At 34.9% G+C, this 15,025-nt stretch overlaps 1 protein-coding gene across 1 annotated transcript; it reads right to left on the reverse strand.

The window, feature by feature from the left end:
* Window positions 1-1,033: 1,033 nt before the first annotated feature.
* Window positions 1,034-14,957, reverse strand: Dbp21E2 (putative ATP-dependent RNA helicase Dbp21E2). Its single transcript, XM_019045022.2, has 12 exons — window positions 14,510-14,957; window positions 13,510-13,653; window positions 12,863-13,006; window positions 11,980-12,093; window positions 10,716-10,916; window positions 10,021-10,171; window positions 9,541-9,647; window positions 7,417-7,518; window positions 5,616-5,773; window positions 4,664-4,847; window positions 2,581-2,736; window positions 1,034-1,241 (listed from the first exon to the last, which is right to left on the reverse strand). The coding sequence occupies exons 1-12, from the start codon at window positions 14,585-14,587 to the stop codon at window positions 1,119-1,121; spliced, it is 1,662 nt and encodes a 553-aa protein (XP_018900567.2). The 5' UTR covers window positions 14,588-14,957; the 3' UTR covers window positions 1,034-1,118.
* Between the last annotated feature and the right edge of the window lie 68 nt (window positions 14,958-15,025).

The raw sequence follows: 15,025 nt of genomic DNA on the forward strand, positions 1-15,025 counted from the left end.
TCGCCTGAAACTCGGTGTTAGGGGGTATCTGGGTTTGTCTCCTACCCAGTTTTACCAGTCCTTACCAGTAATTCCATGCCGTTCGAGGTTGTAGGTTGACTGCGCGCGAGTCACGCAACGTTGCCGATTCTCAAGGAACACACGACCGGCCGGACGACCGGCGTGGCCTCCGGTGCATTATTTTTCACCGGAGGCCATACCGGTCGTTACGACCGGCGGCTTCAGGCTGAAAGCTGAAAGAATATTACGAAGGTTTATGAAGTTTAGGTTTGATATAGTCAATTCTCAAAAAAATACCAAAAAAAAAAGGCTATGGCGCCGGGGGAAATAAGTACCTAAAACACCGTGGCAGTCAACGTGTTAATCAATTCATCACTGTCAACTCTTATGACTTACAATGCAAGAAACTCTTTTCTGCTTCATTATTGCCATGGATGCAGTGATGGTTGATTGAAAAATAACATTATGGTGAAAAAATGATGCATCTGCAAAGTTTTATGTGGGTACATAACAATGTAATATTCATTATTCTTATTTCAAAAGTGAATGTAATTTTCTTTTTCTTTGTTTTATGAAATTTCCTTAAAAGTCTTGCAATTTATGAAATGAAATGAGGCTAAAATTTTGTAACAAGAAAAGGGCATTGATTACATGAGACCATGTAGTATAAAATGTACAACTTTACATAGTCTCTTGATTCCTTTGATTCAAATGTGTTTCTTTCCAAGAGCATTAATTTTAACTCAAATCTATTCCAGCACTTGTTATATGATTCCAAAAAACGAGCTTGTGCCATTTTATCTATGTATGAAATAATTAGTTAGTTAGTTAATTTATTTAAAGACATTCAGCATCTTAGGCTAATAGGTTCATATTCAGATTCACATTCATGAAAAACGCCTTGGATTGAGGAGGGATGCAAGAAGTCCTGCTGAACCCTACCTTTTTATACCACCTCCTTATTCCACCTTTAATACCTTATGAAGAAATTTTCCCGAGGATAGACATAATTTAAAAGAAAAAAGAAAAGAAGTTCAAAAGAGAAGCATACCTTGTTTATAAATTTTGACAAATATAATACAAACACAGATAGTACTTTCTTTGGTGCCATGAGGAAATTAAGGAGCCAGTTGATCAGAAATTTCATATACTACTTTTGCATTCTTCTCATACCTGTGCTGCAATATTCTTCTTATATTAGAATTCACATTGTGGAACGAAGTCTTGGTCCTTACAGATAACTGCAAACAAGAAAAAAAACGAAATTACATGCTTATAGTAGGAAAAAAAATAAAAAAATAATTTAAAAAAATAGATTAGATTTATTTTTGTTTTATACCTTTACCATTGCCACAAAATGGAAGATACTGCTTTGTCGATTCGACAAAACGATCATACCAGGCTAGAGATCGAAACTGTGGAGCATACTCTGTTGCGAATAATAAATTTTAAGAAGTTCGAATGATTGTGACATTTCAGAGTGCATTGACAGAGCAAATTGGATAAAAATAAACTGATGATTTCTATGTAAAAAAATTTGCATATAAGATGATCCTAAAGTCCCACACCACCCCTATAGCCTGTACTTGAGGTTTTTGCCCTTGTCATAGTGGTCCTCCTAAAATTTTGAGGGGTTCAAAAAGTTGTTTCCTTCAACCTAGGAGCATTCAAGAAAGAAGTCTTTATCTAAGGTTGTTCAGAAGCTATAGAGGCTGTGTAGTTTTTTGTCATTTTGGGAAATCCTGATGAAATCCTGATTTTTCCTGATTTTAGACTGCTAAATCCTGATTTCATAATTTTTTCAAATCCTGATTTTTAGCGGAGAAAAAGAGACGAATGTAACTTCACAAAAATAGCTTGGTAAAAAAATCTGATCGGACAGCCGACTTTGCTCAAATCCTGATTTTACAACTGATTTTCCTCAAATCCTGATTGGCCGTAAATCCTTATAGAATCGGGAAAATCCTGATGCTAGACACCCTGTAACAGTGAGTAATGGCTGTGCAAGCTGCTGGTGCAAGACTTTTGGATCATCCTGTTGACAAAATCTGGATATATATGAGATTAAATATTGATCACCATTTCATGATCAGCTCACAAAGTTCACTATAATCCTGCTAGGCCATTACTTTCAGGCCGTTTTACGTAATCCTCTTTCTGGCGCTTCAAATAGGTCGCTTCAAAAATTGTGCATTAACAGCTTATATACTGGACTCCATCCAACACATCAGGCAAGTTTTGTGGCTGCCAAGAAAATTTACGAGAGGGTAGGTAAAATTGCAGAACTTTCCATAATTTTCTTCACGTTTTTTCAAGAGATTATAGGATACTCAAAAAATGGCTAAAAATAATAATGAGTTCGTGGGACTGAGAGGCATTTTTTTTAATGACTTTGTAGTTTGGAAAGGGTGGATATAAAATGCAAATAGTAGTAAGCCGAGTGATACAATTTGAGCTCATGGCAGACAATGGTTTTTGAATATTTCTAGCCAATGCAATCTTTTAATTCACTTTCAGACTATGTAATTTTATTCATTTTAGTAACGTTGAACATAAGCTATTAAAAAAAAGAGAAAGTACCTCCATTTCTTGGAGAAGTTTGACTTCTAAATAATTATTTGTGACTAAACTGATAACATCACAATTTTCTGGACTACCAAGACGACCAATCCTCCCAACGCGGTGAATGTAGTCAGAGATGAAGTAAGGAAAATCATAATTGACGACTCGCTTTGCCTGGAAAAAGAAAAAAAGACATAGCAGAAAGAACAAAAAATTGGAAAATCCACCAATCACAACATTGAGTGTACATCATAGAATGGGTTCAAAACAATATTTAAAAGAAAAAAGTTAGTGGGAAACAATTTAAGTTAAATTCAATTTACCATGCCAATGGGCCAGTTGCGCTGGTCCCGAAATTGTGTTTTGATGCTTTAGTCTTGTAGCTTAGCTAAAAGTGATAAGATTCGTCCAAACTGCAACTTTCTAAGTTCAATATTAACTGAGATATCGCCCTTTGAAAAATCAGGTTTTTGACGTCATCCACCGCAGAACTGACACCTGTGGTTTCTTCCACCTTGCTTTCATCAGTCAGTGACGCATTGGTTACTCAACACGAGTTTTGGATGAAAGCAAGGTGGAAGAAACCAAGGGTGTCGCTACCGCGGTGGATGACGTCAAAAACCCGACTTTTCAAGGGAAGATATCTATGTTAATATTGAACAAAGAAAATTGCAATTTGGGTAGATCTTATTATTTTCAGCTTATCAACAAGAATCAAGCATCAAATTACCATTCTGTGACCAGCGCAACTGATCCATTGATACAATTCTTTGGGTGGTAGATCTAAATAACATATATACAATAACACATAACGCAAACTGTATTTTTGAAGTTGCCACCGGTTTTTGTGCACGTACAAGAGCAAGAAAATGCCTTCCTCAATAGCTACTGTGAAAATTAAACTGGACTAAAAAATTCCTGTTGACTTAATTTAATGAACACTAAAGGGTCAAGTGAAAGAGGTTAGAGGTAGAGGTAAAAAGGTCAAGTGTAAGGAAATTTAAAGTAGGAGATTGATTCATTGGCTCTTTGTTTCATTACAGACTTAACCAGACACCACTGCTTATGGAGGTTAGTTTTACACTATTTGCTGCGGCAAATAAAACAAAATGAAAAATTTTTCAATGAAAGGACTAAGTTCAGCGAAAGTAACACGAAATTCGGCGCCAGCTAAAGTTCGAGCTGTTTTGATAAGATGCTCTTTGCGATCTCCTGAGTGAGATCAGCTTTTAAAATCGAACTTACTATGTGCCAATTTTGAGGAAATCAGGTCTGAAAAGTGCATTTTTTGGCAGTTTTACACACATCATCAAGAGTGAAAACGTAGGAGATTAAGGAACGAGCTCCTCTCTCTTTGTCTTGAGCCAACCAAGGAAGATGAAATGACTCAGTTCAAAATAAAAGGCTCCCAATCTTTGACTCTCTAAAATTCTGTTTTTATTCCTTCATAGTGTACAATTCTATCTTTAGAAGTTTCTAAGACCAAAAATGAAATATAAGGTGTATTTTTATAAATGAATTAAGGGGCTACGCCTCTTGATCACTTTCAGGTTCAACCCCCCTCCTTTTGTGCTTCAGGTGTTGTATGTTGCTCATATGATTTTATATTGCGTAGTAGAATAGGACCCTATCAGTAGAGATAATTTAGTTCCATGTAAGGTGGACGCCATTTTCTTTCCTGCCTACTCTCTGCAAATCGAAAAATCTGCATTTTAATATTCTGGAGATTTTCTTTGATCATTTCTCACCTCTGATTGGCTGAAATATTTGTCGAAAATCAGCATCACTTAGCAATCACTAATTCAAAAATCGAGTCTTAATTGATGGCCCAAATTTGCTTCACAGAGGAACTAGTAAAACTGAAAACAAGAACTGGTTTATTGTCTTGGAAAGAGAACAATGACACAGATCTTTTTTAATTTTACATGCTGCATTCATTAACACATTGTACTGCTTTGATCCAATTTATCTTAAATTCTTTTTTGCCTGTCTTTTCCACAAATGATACTGTTTTTGGAGAAATATTAAATATAAAACCTCGGTAATTTCAATATAATTATCAATTGGGGGATAGTTTTGAAAAGCACAACATTTAACTCACTCTTCTTGTGTCTAAACCTCTGGCGCACAAGTCTGTTGTTGAGATGAAGTTGACTTCACCATCTTGAAACATTTTGAATCTGCCATTGCGCAGTTCTGCTGGCATGTCTCCGTGTAAATTTACGCATTTTATACCATTATCATTTAGGAATATGTTAATCCAGTCACATGCTGGTGTCTTGTTGCTGGAAAAAAAAAAACAAGAAATTGTCACATTGATTACATTGGCGAGTATGTGGCTTTTGAATCATACTGGTAGAGGGAAGATGTATCTGCATCTGTGATAGAACTTTCAAGTTAGCATAACAACAGATGATGGACCGATAGATAAGGTATGTATATTTAAGCATCCTGCTTCATGTTTCCTCTTCAAAATATCAAGTAGAACAAGATTAAAGCGACAAAAATTACTGAAATTAACTTCTAATCAAAATATTAATGTTTTTATTTAGCACTGGTTACCAAAATTTTACTAATTTCCTACTTACAAGAGAAATTAGAGAGGAAAAGACACTAAAATTGTAGCCCGGACTTTCAGTAAGAGGATGGTAGAATAATGCCGGGTCCACACTTTTCTGTAGGAAAATTGCGGCCAAGAAACTCCAGATATTTTCTTTGCATTCAATCTTCGTGAATCTAATGATTTTTGGAGTTGGCAACTCCTGCAAAAAATTAAATCTAGGAGTCACAAGGATCGCTCATTTTTGTTGCAAGAAGCTTTAAAAAGATGAAAAATCCCGTGTTTATGGCCAATGAAGTTGAATCAAACAGACCGGAGAGTTGCTGGAAAATTCTGCAATTTGTGACAGTTAACATATGATTTTTTCATCAGATTATAATAGCCGCCTCTGATTTTGCTTTAATGTAGATCTTCAAGGCTGTAAAAATGTATTAAATATTAGACAGATAAGCTGCTTTTCTGAGAAGAATTTTGTATTTCATATTTTACTCACGAAAAAATAATAGTCGGTAATTTTCTTTGTTGGGCCTCTTTTGCAATTTTCAAAAGGTGTGATGGTTTATCAGATTTATTTGTCCTATAAAAAGTTTGCTTGACATGTGGCATTACAAAATGGAGCCCTCTGGTTGTGATTTGTTCCACATTTTCCAACTGAAAGTAAATTAATGCAAACATATTATATCTCCTTCCACTTCAACAATTTTTCCAGCTCTATGAAAGTTCCAGGGGTGAGGTCAGGGGCAGAACCTACATTGCTTTCTCTGAGCCGTTAGGCTGCGAGAACAGGCCCTTCTCTTTCCTCAAGGAAAATGAATGGAGTCTGTGCTTTGATATTTTTAACTGAGCATGCTGGATGGAGAACATATTTAAAATGTTTGATAAATAAGAAAGAGAGTCTACAATAAGGTCAATCTTAACTTATGAATTTACAAAGAAAAAGAAACAGGTTTTACTTCAGATTGCTTCAATAAAATTTATAATTTCACAAGGCCCACCTTTCAAGGATTACGAAAATTTAAAAACTGGTGCAAGACTCTAAAATCACTAATAAATAGGTTTGGTTAAAAAATAGGATGACGAAATTGAACAGTGCCATATCATCATGGCGAAAATGTTATCCATCAGTGCCGTGACAGCTTGCTTTTTGGCTAAAGAATGTCAAGGTACTGAACGTCTTAAAAATTACATACAGCGTGTTTTTTGTTGCTTTTGATAAAATCGGTGCCAAAAATACAATTTTTTTATCGCAAAAATATCAATACACAGATGGTTTTACATGATTGTTTTCATAGTCCGAGAGCCACTTGATATTTAGCGGCAAATCGAGATTCAAGTTTGGACAACTTAAATCGATAGCCTTGTGGGCAATGACACAGAAAATGGTCGTCTACCACGTTTTAGCATGTGCCATCACGTTTCAGACAGCAATTTTCCCTGTTAAGACAGATCGAAGTGGTCAAAACTTGTGTTACGATTTTGTCACTGAATACCATCTGGCTCTCAGACTAAAAGTCAGCTAATATCTTCAAGAACTTTGGTATTTCAAACATATTTCAATTAAAATAGCATGGGAAAATTTTTGGAACTTTCAGATAATAGATTTGTGTATTATTGGACAAAATTTACATGAGCTAAGGTATGGAAAACTGAAACTTTGTCATCAGTAGCAACAGCTAATAATTTACTTTTTAAAAGCCATCATTTTGAACTGTCAGAAATATTGATAGCCAAAATGCGAAAACACATATCGACAGTGAAGCTGCAAAAATATGCCAGGTTTCAAAATCTCTGCTTCTATTGCATTTTTCAAAAGGAGACAGAACCAACATCATGGCTTGAGGTTTTCACAAAATAATTTTTATTAAGAGAAGAAAAGTCACTGAAATTTTCGAACAATGACATTCAGTAGTTTTCCACGTATAAAATAAAGTATGACAGGAAGTCTGCTATGCTGTAAACCGAGATACGCGTTTCTGCAGTTTCACCATTGGTGTATCCATTGTGGTAATTCAAATTTTTCTCATATTTTATTTTTTTAAAGAGAAAAAAGTCGATTTTACAGCTTGAAATTTATACAGAATATTCAACTAACGAAAAAGAAAAATCAAGGAAATTTCAAGAAATCACGTTGACAAGTTTTTCAAAGAAAAATAAAGTATAAAAGGAAGTCTGCATTGTCAAAAACGGAAATACGAAGTTTAGCACTTTGGCCTTTGATATGTAAATTAACTTTTTACATGAATAATTTTTCGACTAACAATAAAGATAGCTAGAGTTAAATTGACTGAACTTACATCAACTGTATCAATTAGAAGCTGTGACAGGCTGGTGGGCATTGTGGCACTAGCAAAGACCATTTGAGAACCAAGATCCTTACGATACGAACTAGATGTAAACTGTGAAAAAAAAAACCATTGGTATGAACTGGATACTGATACCAAGAAATATTTTAAGGATGACTCTTTATTCTTCACCTTGCAACAGAGTAGACTGTTGATGAGAGACATGGAAGAATGCTGTTTTCTGGCCTAATGGCACCATATAATACAGTGATTAACTAATAAATTCATTGATTTCATCATTATACTCAATATCTTTCCAAATCATATGAGGGTCTTGGAGGACAAAGTGCATAAGAGCAGTTTCTGAAAAAAAAATGAGATATTAATTATTCCAAGTAAAACTAGTCTCCATGCATATTCTGTGAAAAATTCGCACCCGAATTCCAATTTTAAGCATGAACAGAATTAGACAATTTTTAGACCGTTTGAATGTTCTTCCCACCATAAGAATCCATGTTATTTCGAAACTTTGAACACAAATTTCTCGAAATAACAAAAACTGCACTAATGCATCTTGTCCTCCGAGCCCCTCATATAATCTTTCAACATTGTCTTAAATATCATTTTCTTTCGTTGAGTCCATGTTGAGTAATTAAAGTCCAGAAAAAGGGATTAAGGGTTATGTTTGAACTTGATGTAATGGTACCTTGTAGAGAAATATTCAGCCATGATAACACTTTAACCATATACCATTCATGAAAACAATCAGGCAAATAATGAGGTATTATAAAGTGAAGGATGGTTTACCAAAAAATGGAAACACTTATCTACAATAAAAGGAATCGAGATAGGATAAAAAGTATAAAACCACGAAGAAGAATCACGAAGACGAAGCTATAATTGAACCTATGTTTTTTTAAGGGCCCATGCACCAAAATCCAAGTTACAATAAAAACAAGGAAAACTGTGCCATCTGACAAGCGCGCAAATTTTGGAGCCCAAAAATCGTAAGTGCCTGAAGAATACCTATTGAAACTGGGCTCGAAAGATTGAACTTATGAAGAATAGTTCTTTATGGCAATTAATTATGGCCGCTTGGGCTATCAAGATGAAAATAAATTCAATTGTAGAGGGCCAAAAATTATGCAGCTAAATGCCTGATATAATAAAATAAATAGAAAAAGAAAAGATCCCCCAGAAATACCTCACCAAATGAATGGCTGAAAATGCCTTCTAGGTCTAGGGCGATGAATTTTTAAATACAATATAATTGGAAATCTAATCATTGTAGCCAAACTGTTTTATTAGAGTAGTGCACTATATATTAGGATAATCATAACATGTTAACATGTTACAAGGGTAAATACTGAGCCTTCAGGGTGTTATATTGTGTAATTGAGAAAATGAATAATCAATTTTTAAAAATAATAACACTCATTACGTTGATAAAAAAAATTGATAACGGTTTTGAAGGAGGCCGGAGAAAGTCTTCTAATGAATTTGAATAATTGATGATTGGTCACAAAATAGGTCTGCCAAGGCTTTCACGATAGCTTGACGCTTACCATTATTTTAATCTTAAAAATTAAACTTTGGTACTAAATCTTATCAATAAGTAAATTTGCTAGAATAGGTTACAACTCACTCTGCAAATACACAATACAGAAACAACTTAAAATGGAACTAAGGCTGCAAAAAATAAAATAAAGACATAAAATGAAAAGCCCTTGGCCCCTTCCTTCCGGGCCTAGATGGAGCTGGAACACCTGAGTAATCTCTCTTTTGATGTGCTTTGTTTCCAGTACACTAGCTCCTTTATTTTGGTTGCACTATCAATATCACAATAACAGCGGAGAGGCTCATGGTGAGTTTCTTTCTAATTTTCTTTCTTTTTTTGCTGGTTTAAAATGCAGGTGTAATCACAACGAAACGTCCCGGGTTTCTTAATTTATGTCTTTATTTTATTTATGGCGGCCTTAGTCCCATTTTAAGCTGTTTCTGTATTATCATTTCCAATTAAGTTGTTTTTTTAACGACGAACACATAATGTATTAGCCATCAAGAGTTCACAAAAGAGTGAAAACTAAAAACACAGGTAAAAATTGGTCAAGTCACGACAAGAGCAATGAAACAGACCTGGAATCGTCTCAAAAAATAAAGAAGTAATTCATTAAAGCTGTCATCTAATAGTGTATCAGCTTCATCTAAAATAACATGTCGAATATTCCGCATCGAGCAAATACCTTAAACATAAGAGATAAAAAAAATTACGCACAACAATAAAACTACATTTGAATGAAAATGATCCTAAAATATGTACAACTGAGGCAAATAAGAAAAGTCAAACTAAAGACCTGACTATTTTTTTGCCAAAATCCTCTTCCTCTGCATTCATTTTTTTTTTTTTTCTCTTTCTCCTTCTTTGGTGATGGACAGAAAGACTGAACAAGAGGGTTTGTTTTTTTACAATTCTTTTAAAGAATTTTTTGGTTTCAAGAACCTAGAAAATGTATGATTCATACAGAATTCTAATGAGAGATTTCTGTTTGAGAGTAAGTCCTTACGAGAGCTGACATTCATGGCTTACGGATTTTTAAAAATGTCATTGTTACTTACGAGTTGTTGTGAACTTGCTGAGAATTCCCAAGGAGGATATCATGAGATCAACAGGTTCAAATTTTGCGTTTAACATTTTCTTCTTTCCACGGCCGCCAGTCAAAACTTGAACATCAAGATCCAGCTCAGAAGAAAACCAGGAGGCGACTTCCTAGGTTGAAAAAATCAAGAGAAAAAATCCTTCAAAATAATTTTTTTGGCACTAATAAAAATACGTAACATAGCCAAAGATGTGCTTTCTCGACCATCAAAAGCTATGAACGATTGGGATATTCAACTTATTTCAAAGTTTCTTACGCTTTTCTACATCACAAAGTGAAGGCTCATGAACAGCCTCTTTTAAATTGGGGGACGTGGGTTCTATCGATGGTGAAACTACAACAATGCTTATCTTGGTTTTTTGCATTGCAGACTTTCTGTCATTGGCATTTATGACCGACCATCATTTTAATACATTGGTGATTTGTCTTCTCTATGTGAAGAATATTCAGTGAAAATTTCACACCATAATATTTGTCTCATTTCAAAAAATAAAATAAGAACGGAGATTTTGAAATACCGCAACCATGGAAAGCATTTAGGAGCTTTCACTAGTGGTATTTAATGTGATCTTCTTTAAAGATTACTCATTCAATAAATGACCCATTCAAGATTAAAGCAAGGCCTTTCAAAATTGCAAAGAAAGTAAAACTCACATAGATTTGCTCAGCTAAGTCACGTCCAGGGGTGATGATAAGACCGATTGGAGCATTAATTGTATCCAATTCCTTTGAGGTACGCTTCAAGTGAAGAATCTGCTGAATGATTGGTGCAAGGTATGCGAGTGTTTTGCCACACCCTGTTTCTGCTGCTATCAGACAATTTTTGCCCTCTAAAACATGTGGAATGGCTCTGCTCTGGAACATTATGGACAAGGCAGATCGTAAATAAAACCAGATGGCAAGAAAACAAAAAAAAAAGGCACACTATTTGGATTATCCAAACTTCAGATTGTCCGCATTAATTTTTGAAGAGGACTGATTTTTTTTACCACCTTTTGTTGCACATACTTTTACTCTTGGAGGAATCCGCTAAAAAGGTTTGAGCAAACTCGGAAGTTAGAAAAATTACTGTTAGCGATTATTTTCTTGAAATTTTACTTGCACATATTTAATTTGACATTTTATTGCAAATTTGGTTTTATTTCAGCTTGTTTTATAAATACAGGGTGTTGCATTCAGCTAATCTAGTGACCCCTGCAGTATCCGATCTTTCCATTATTGGAACAAGCCGACTGTTACGATAGTTGAGATATGTAATCTGGTGAGTAGTGCTCATGAAAGTGAGGGGAGTGACATCATGCCAGTTACATTAGGGAGGGCCAGTTTGATTGAAATAATTGTTGACTCTTTGTAATACTTCCTATCAAGATTTAAGTTTTTTTCTAAATAAAGGGGAAAAAAGTAGTATTCCTTAGATGGAGTTTCCATCTTAAAAACACAACAAAAAAAACCCTGGTTTCTCCTTAACTGGTTTTTCCCACTTAAAGACAAAAAATATCCCCTGGTTTCTTGTTCCACTTTTTTACTATCCATTACTTATTTCCTTGATTTTTTCCGACAGAATACATAATTTTTGGTCTTCGAAGATTTTCTACTAATCACTACCGTACTGTCACATTCTGCAAATCAGTCAGATGCTTCGACTTCAGCTGCTGTTTTATAAGAGGTTGAATTAAAGAGGAAGAAAAGGTAGAATGTTTAATAACAGTTAACTCAGTCATTTCAAAAAGCAAGCAAATGGAATTAGATTTTTCAAGGGAGTCTAAAAACTACTGAGAGGTTGTGAAGTAACAAAAATATTTCTTTGAAGGAATGGCTGATTTAGTTAATAATTTTTGATCCTATTTATGTGACTAAAGGTAAAATAAGGACGTTCTTTTAGGAGTGTCATTGACATTGAACTGAAAATAAAACTTACTTGAATCTCTGAGGGTTCTGTGATACCATGCTTGGCGAGAACATTTATTAATGCTTCATCGAGCTTCGCATCTCTGAAGGTCAATGGCTCCTTGTCCGATACAACTTCGAAGTCCTAAATGAAATAATTCAGTTACATTGCATTTAAGTTATCAACACAACAACTATTTTAGTAGGAATAATACTAGGCTTAGCAGCTGGTTCAATTGGTATTATAGCTAATCTTCCTACAAAAAAATTTCGTGAAATTTTGATGTGAAACTTTATTTTGTAGTTTCATGAAATTTTGCATCTCTGGTAGTACCATTTTCTGTTTTAATTTCCTAGGGATTACATTTCCCCGAACTTTCATCACAATCGAAGGCAGACACTAAGGGGCTCCTTCTTGTCAGTCAAATCTTGCGCATGAATACTTGACGTACTTAAGCTTGATAACATGTTCAGAGATTTATTGAAGAATGCCCCAAAAATCAGAATTTATCAATTGATCAAACAACAATAAAATCGATCTCCAAAGTGCTACAGAACTGAAACAAACGTAATAATATAGCATTGGAACAGAGCAAAAAAATCTATTTGGTCCTTCTTAATGATGTTTTCAAAGTAACTTTACAGAGGACACTGCTTAAAAAAAGATCCTAGCAGTTAGTGCGACATATATCTATTAGTCATATATGATTTTGAAATGAAAATTATTTCAATGATTATTTAAATAGCATTTAAAAATGTTTCTTATTTACTCACGATTTTCCTTGATATCATTAGGGATGCTTTCACCATTTTGGGGAAACACAGAATTACGCTCCTAAAATTACTTAACAATTCCCTCTACGGCTTTGACATAATGAAAGTAAATTAAACCTTATGCTGGAAATTAAGTTTACCTTGGTATGGATTAGAATTGAAAAGTGGTCTCCTTTCGAGGCCGTTCGTCTCCAGCCTTTTGAGGCTAGCGGAATTTTCGTAAGGTCTTCATATTTTTGGTTTCTGTAATGATTTAACTCTGCCCGCTTACACTTAATTATGGGCTGAATGAACAAAAAGCAATAATTTGGAATACAATAAAATAAAGGCTCAAAATAATATTACAGAAGAATAACAGACAAAGTTTCAAGGAATGTATAATTTAAAGCAGTGGTGTAGCTAAGAGTCTTTGTCCCCTCCCCAACTATCTGAGGAGCTACATTTTTTTTCTTTTCTTTCTTCAATTTTTGCACCCTTTGCAAAGTTTTAACCCCTTGCCGATGGGAACGGCAGAAGTAATATTTACATCACCAACAAATTTGTGGCACTTCGGCAATCACTTTAAGGGGAGTGGTCAAACTTGCAAAGGAATCTCCAGTGTGACATAGTGTTCCAAAAATGATTTAAAAGTTGCAGATGGTTGATACAGTGTATTCATACATACTATGCTTATTACATTTGAAACTGTATTAAGTTCAAAATGAGACTGTATTGTTAAATATTAGTTATTTTGAGAGTTTTTCTCTGCTAGATTCTTATTCGAGATTTTAAGAATTGAAATACATACCTCAGCAGTACGATCGACTTTTGGTTTTTCATGTCTCCCAATAATGAAAGGGTTCTCTTCAGTTAATATGTTGGTAACGTTTGCAAATTTTGTCTGACTTGGATTGAAGGTCTTCGTGACCACAGAACTTTTCAAACGCGTCACCTGTGTGAAAGAATGTACGTACATTAATTGTTAGATTCAACCAAAAAATTATCAGATGACAATTTGGCAAGACGTTAGGGCTGAGCTTTGTCGAGGAAAATTGTAACGGTTACTCAATTTAGATGTGAATTCACCATTCCAGTTAGGGAACTTGTGCTAAATGATACAATAACCAAGATATCCAGGACACTAAATAGGACCTCTTTTTAGACCTCAATAGTAGATTACACTCATCAGTGAACCCAACTTAGCATCCTTAAGTGTTTTTTTCTCCCCCTCTGGAACACATCAAGTATCCTCCTCTCTCTGTCACACCCTAATATATGTGTCTCACCGCTGAGTTTCGTCCCTGCTGCAGATCCCTGATCTCTCTGCAATAAGCCTCTCCAAGTAATAACATTCAGTAATTTAATTTAGATCAAATTAACGCATTATAAATCAGTCTCATAATTTCTTTCCCTGTGAAGTTTTTAATCCTCCGTAACATGCTAATTTTGCCCCTAAAGTCTCTCATTACTTTCACTACATACTTTGGCACTTTCAAATCATCAGTGAGATGAAGGTTTAGAGCATAATGTCAGAACTTGCAATAAGGAGTCACTTTGAGGCTTTGAGGGTCCTCCTAGGAAAGCTCAGAGGTATTGTCAGCTGAGTTGGCATTTTTTTACTCTCTTTTGATGACTGCATTGCAGATATCTTGCAGTGCCATGGTCAATCCTTGCACGCCGTTGGACAATTGAAGCACAGACTCAGCTGATGAACTTTCAATACATATTTATGTTGATCCTTACAGGAAAATGAAATATTGATTCGAGCTATAGAACAGCCTTTCCTCAAGATTTGAAATGTGACCTACCCATACTGAGTTGATCGAAGTCGCAGATAGCAGGAAGTTTGTTCCTTGGATAGACACTGGCAGACATGATTTGAACATAGTCGAAAATCTACAAAATGAGAGCGGGTAATCAGCGTGACTATATTCTGCTATGATTAACGTCAAGGCTTGTGTTACAAAACAGTCCCATGCTTCTTATGAGCTGGTGAATAACAAGATGGGATTACTTAAAATGTCAAATACAAAACTTAACTTGTCCACAACTCACTGCTGGTTGGCTCAAACTCACTGGCAGTAAAAATGGTTAATGGTTAACTGTTAAAAACCGAGAGTAAGTGTGACGTTAAAACGGTTCGAAAAAATCTGAAACAATAAAGTTTGCCTCGAGGATTGATAATTGTGGAATTTATGAGATTGATCTGATTCTGATTCCAGCGTGTGAGAGAGCAGAGAACTGAGAGAAACATAACCTCAAACTCAAGTTGTAAACAAAAGTCACCGACTTTACAACATCAATCGTTCATCAGACATCGGGCC

This window comes from Bemisia tabaci, chromosome 7 (genome assembly GCF_918797505.1).
Source record: "Bemisia tabaci chromosome 7, PGI_BMITA_v3".
Classification (NCBI taxonomy): Eukaryota; Metazoa; Arthropoda; class Insecta; order Hemiptera; family Aleyrodidae; genus Bemisia; species Bemisia tabaci.

What these genes read in the sequence shown, in the direction of transcription:
- Dbp21E2 (XM_019045022.2), bottom strand. Translation starts at nt 14,587, where the DNA reads ATGTTCAAATCATGTCTGCCAGTGTCTATCCAAGGAACAAACTTCCTG. An exon ending in ACTTAGCTGAGCAAATCTAT is followed by an intron (nt 10,172 to 10,715) that starts GTGAGTTTTACT and finishes TTTTCAACCTAG; the next exon opens with GAAGTCGCCTCCTGGTTTTC. An exon ending in TTCTAATTGATACAGTTGAT is followed by an intron (nt 5,774 to 7,416) that starts GTAAGTTCAGTC and finishes ATTTACTTTCAG; the next exon opens with TTGGAAAATGTGGAACAAAT.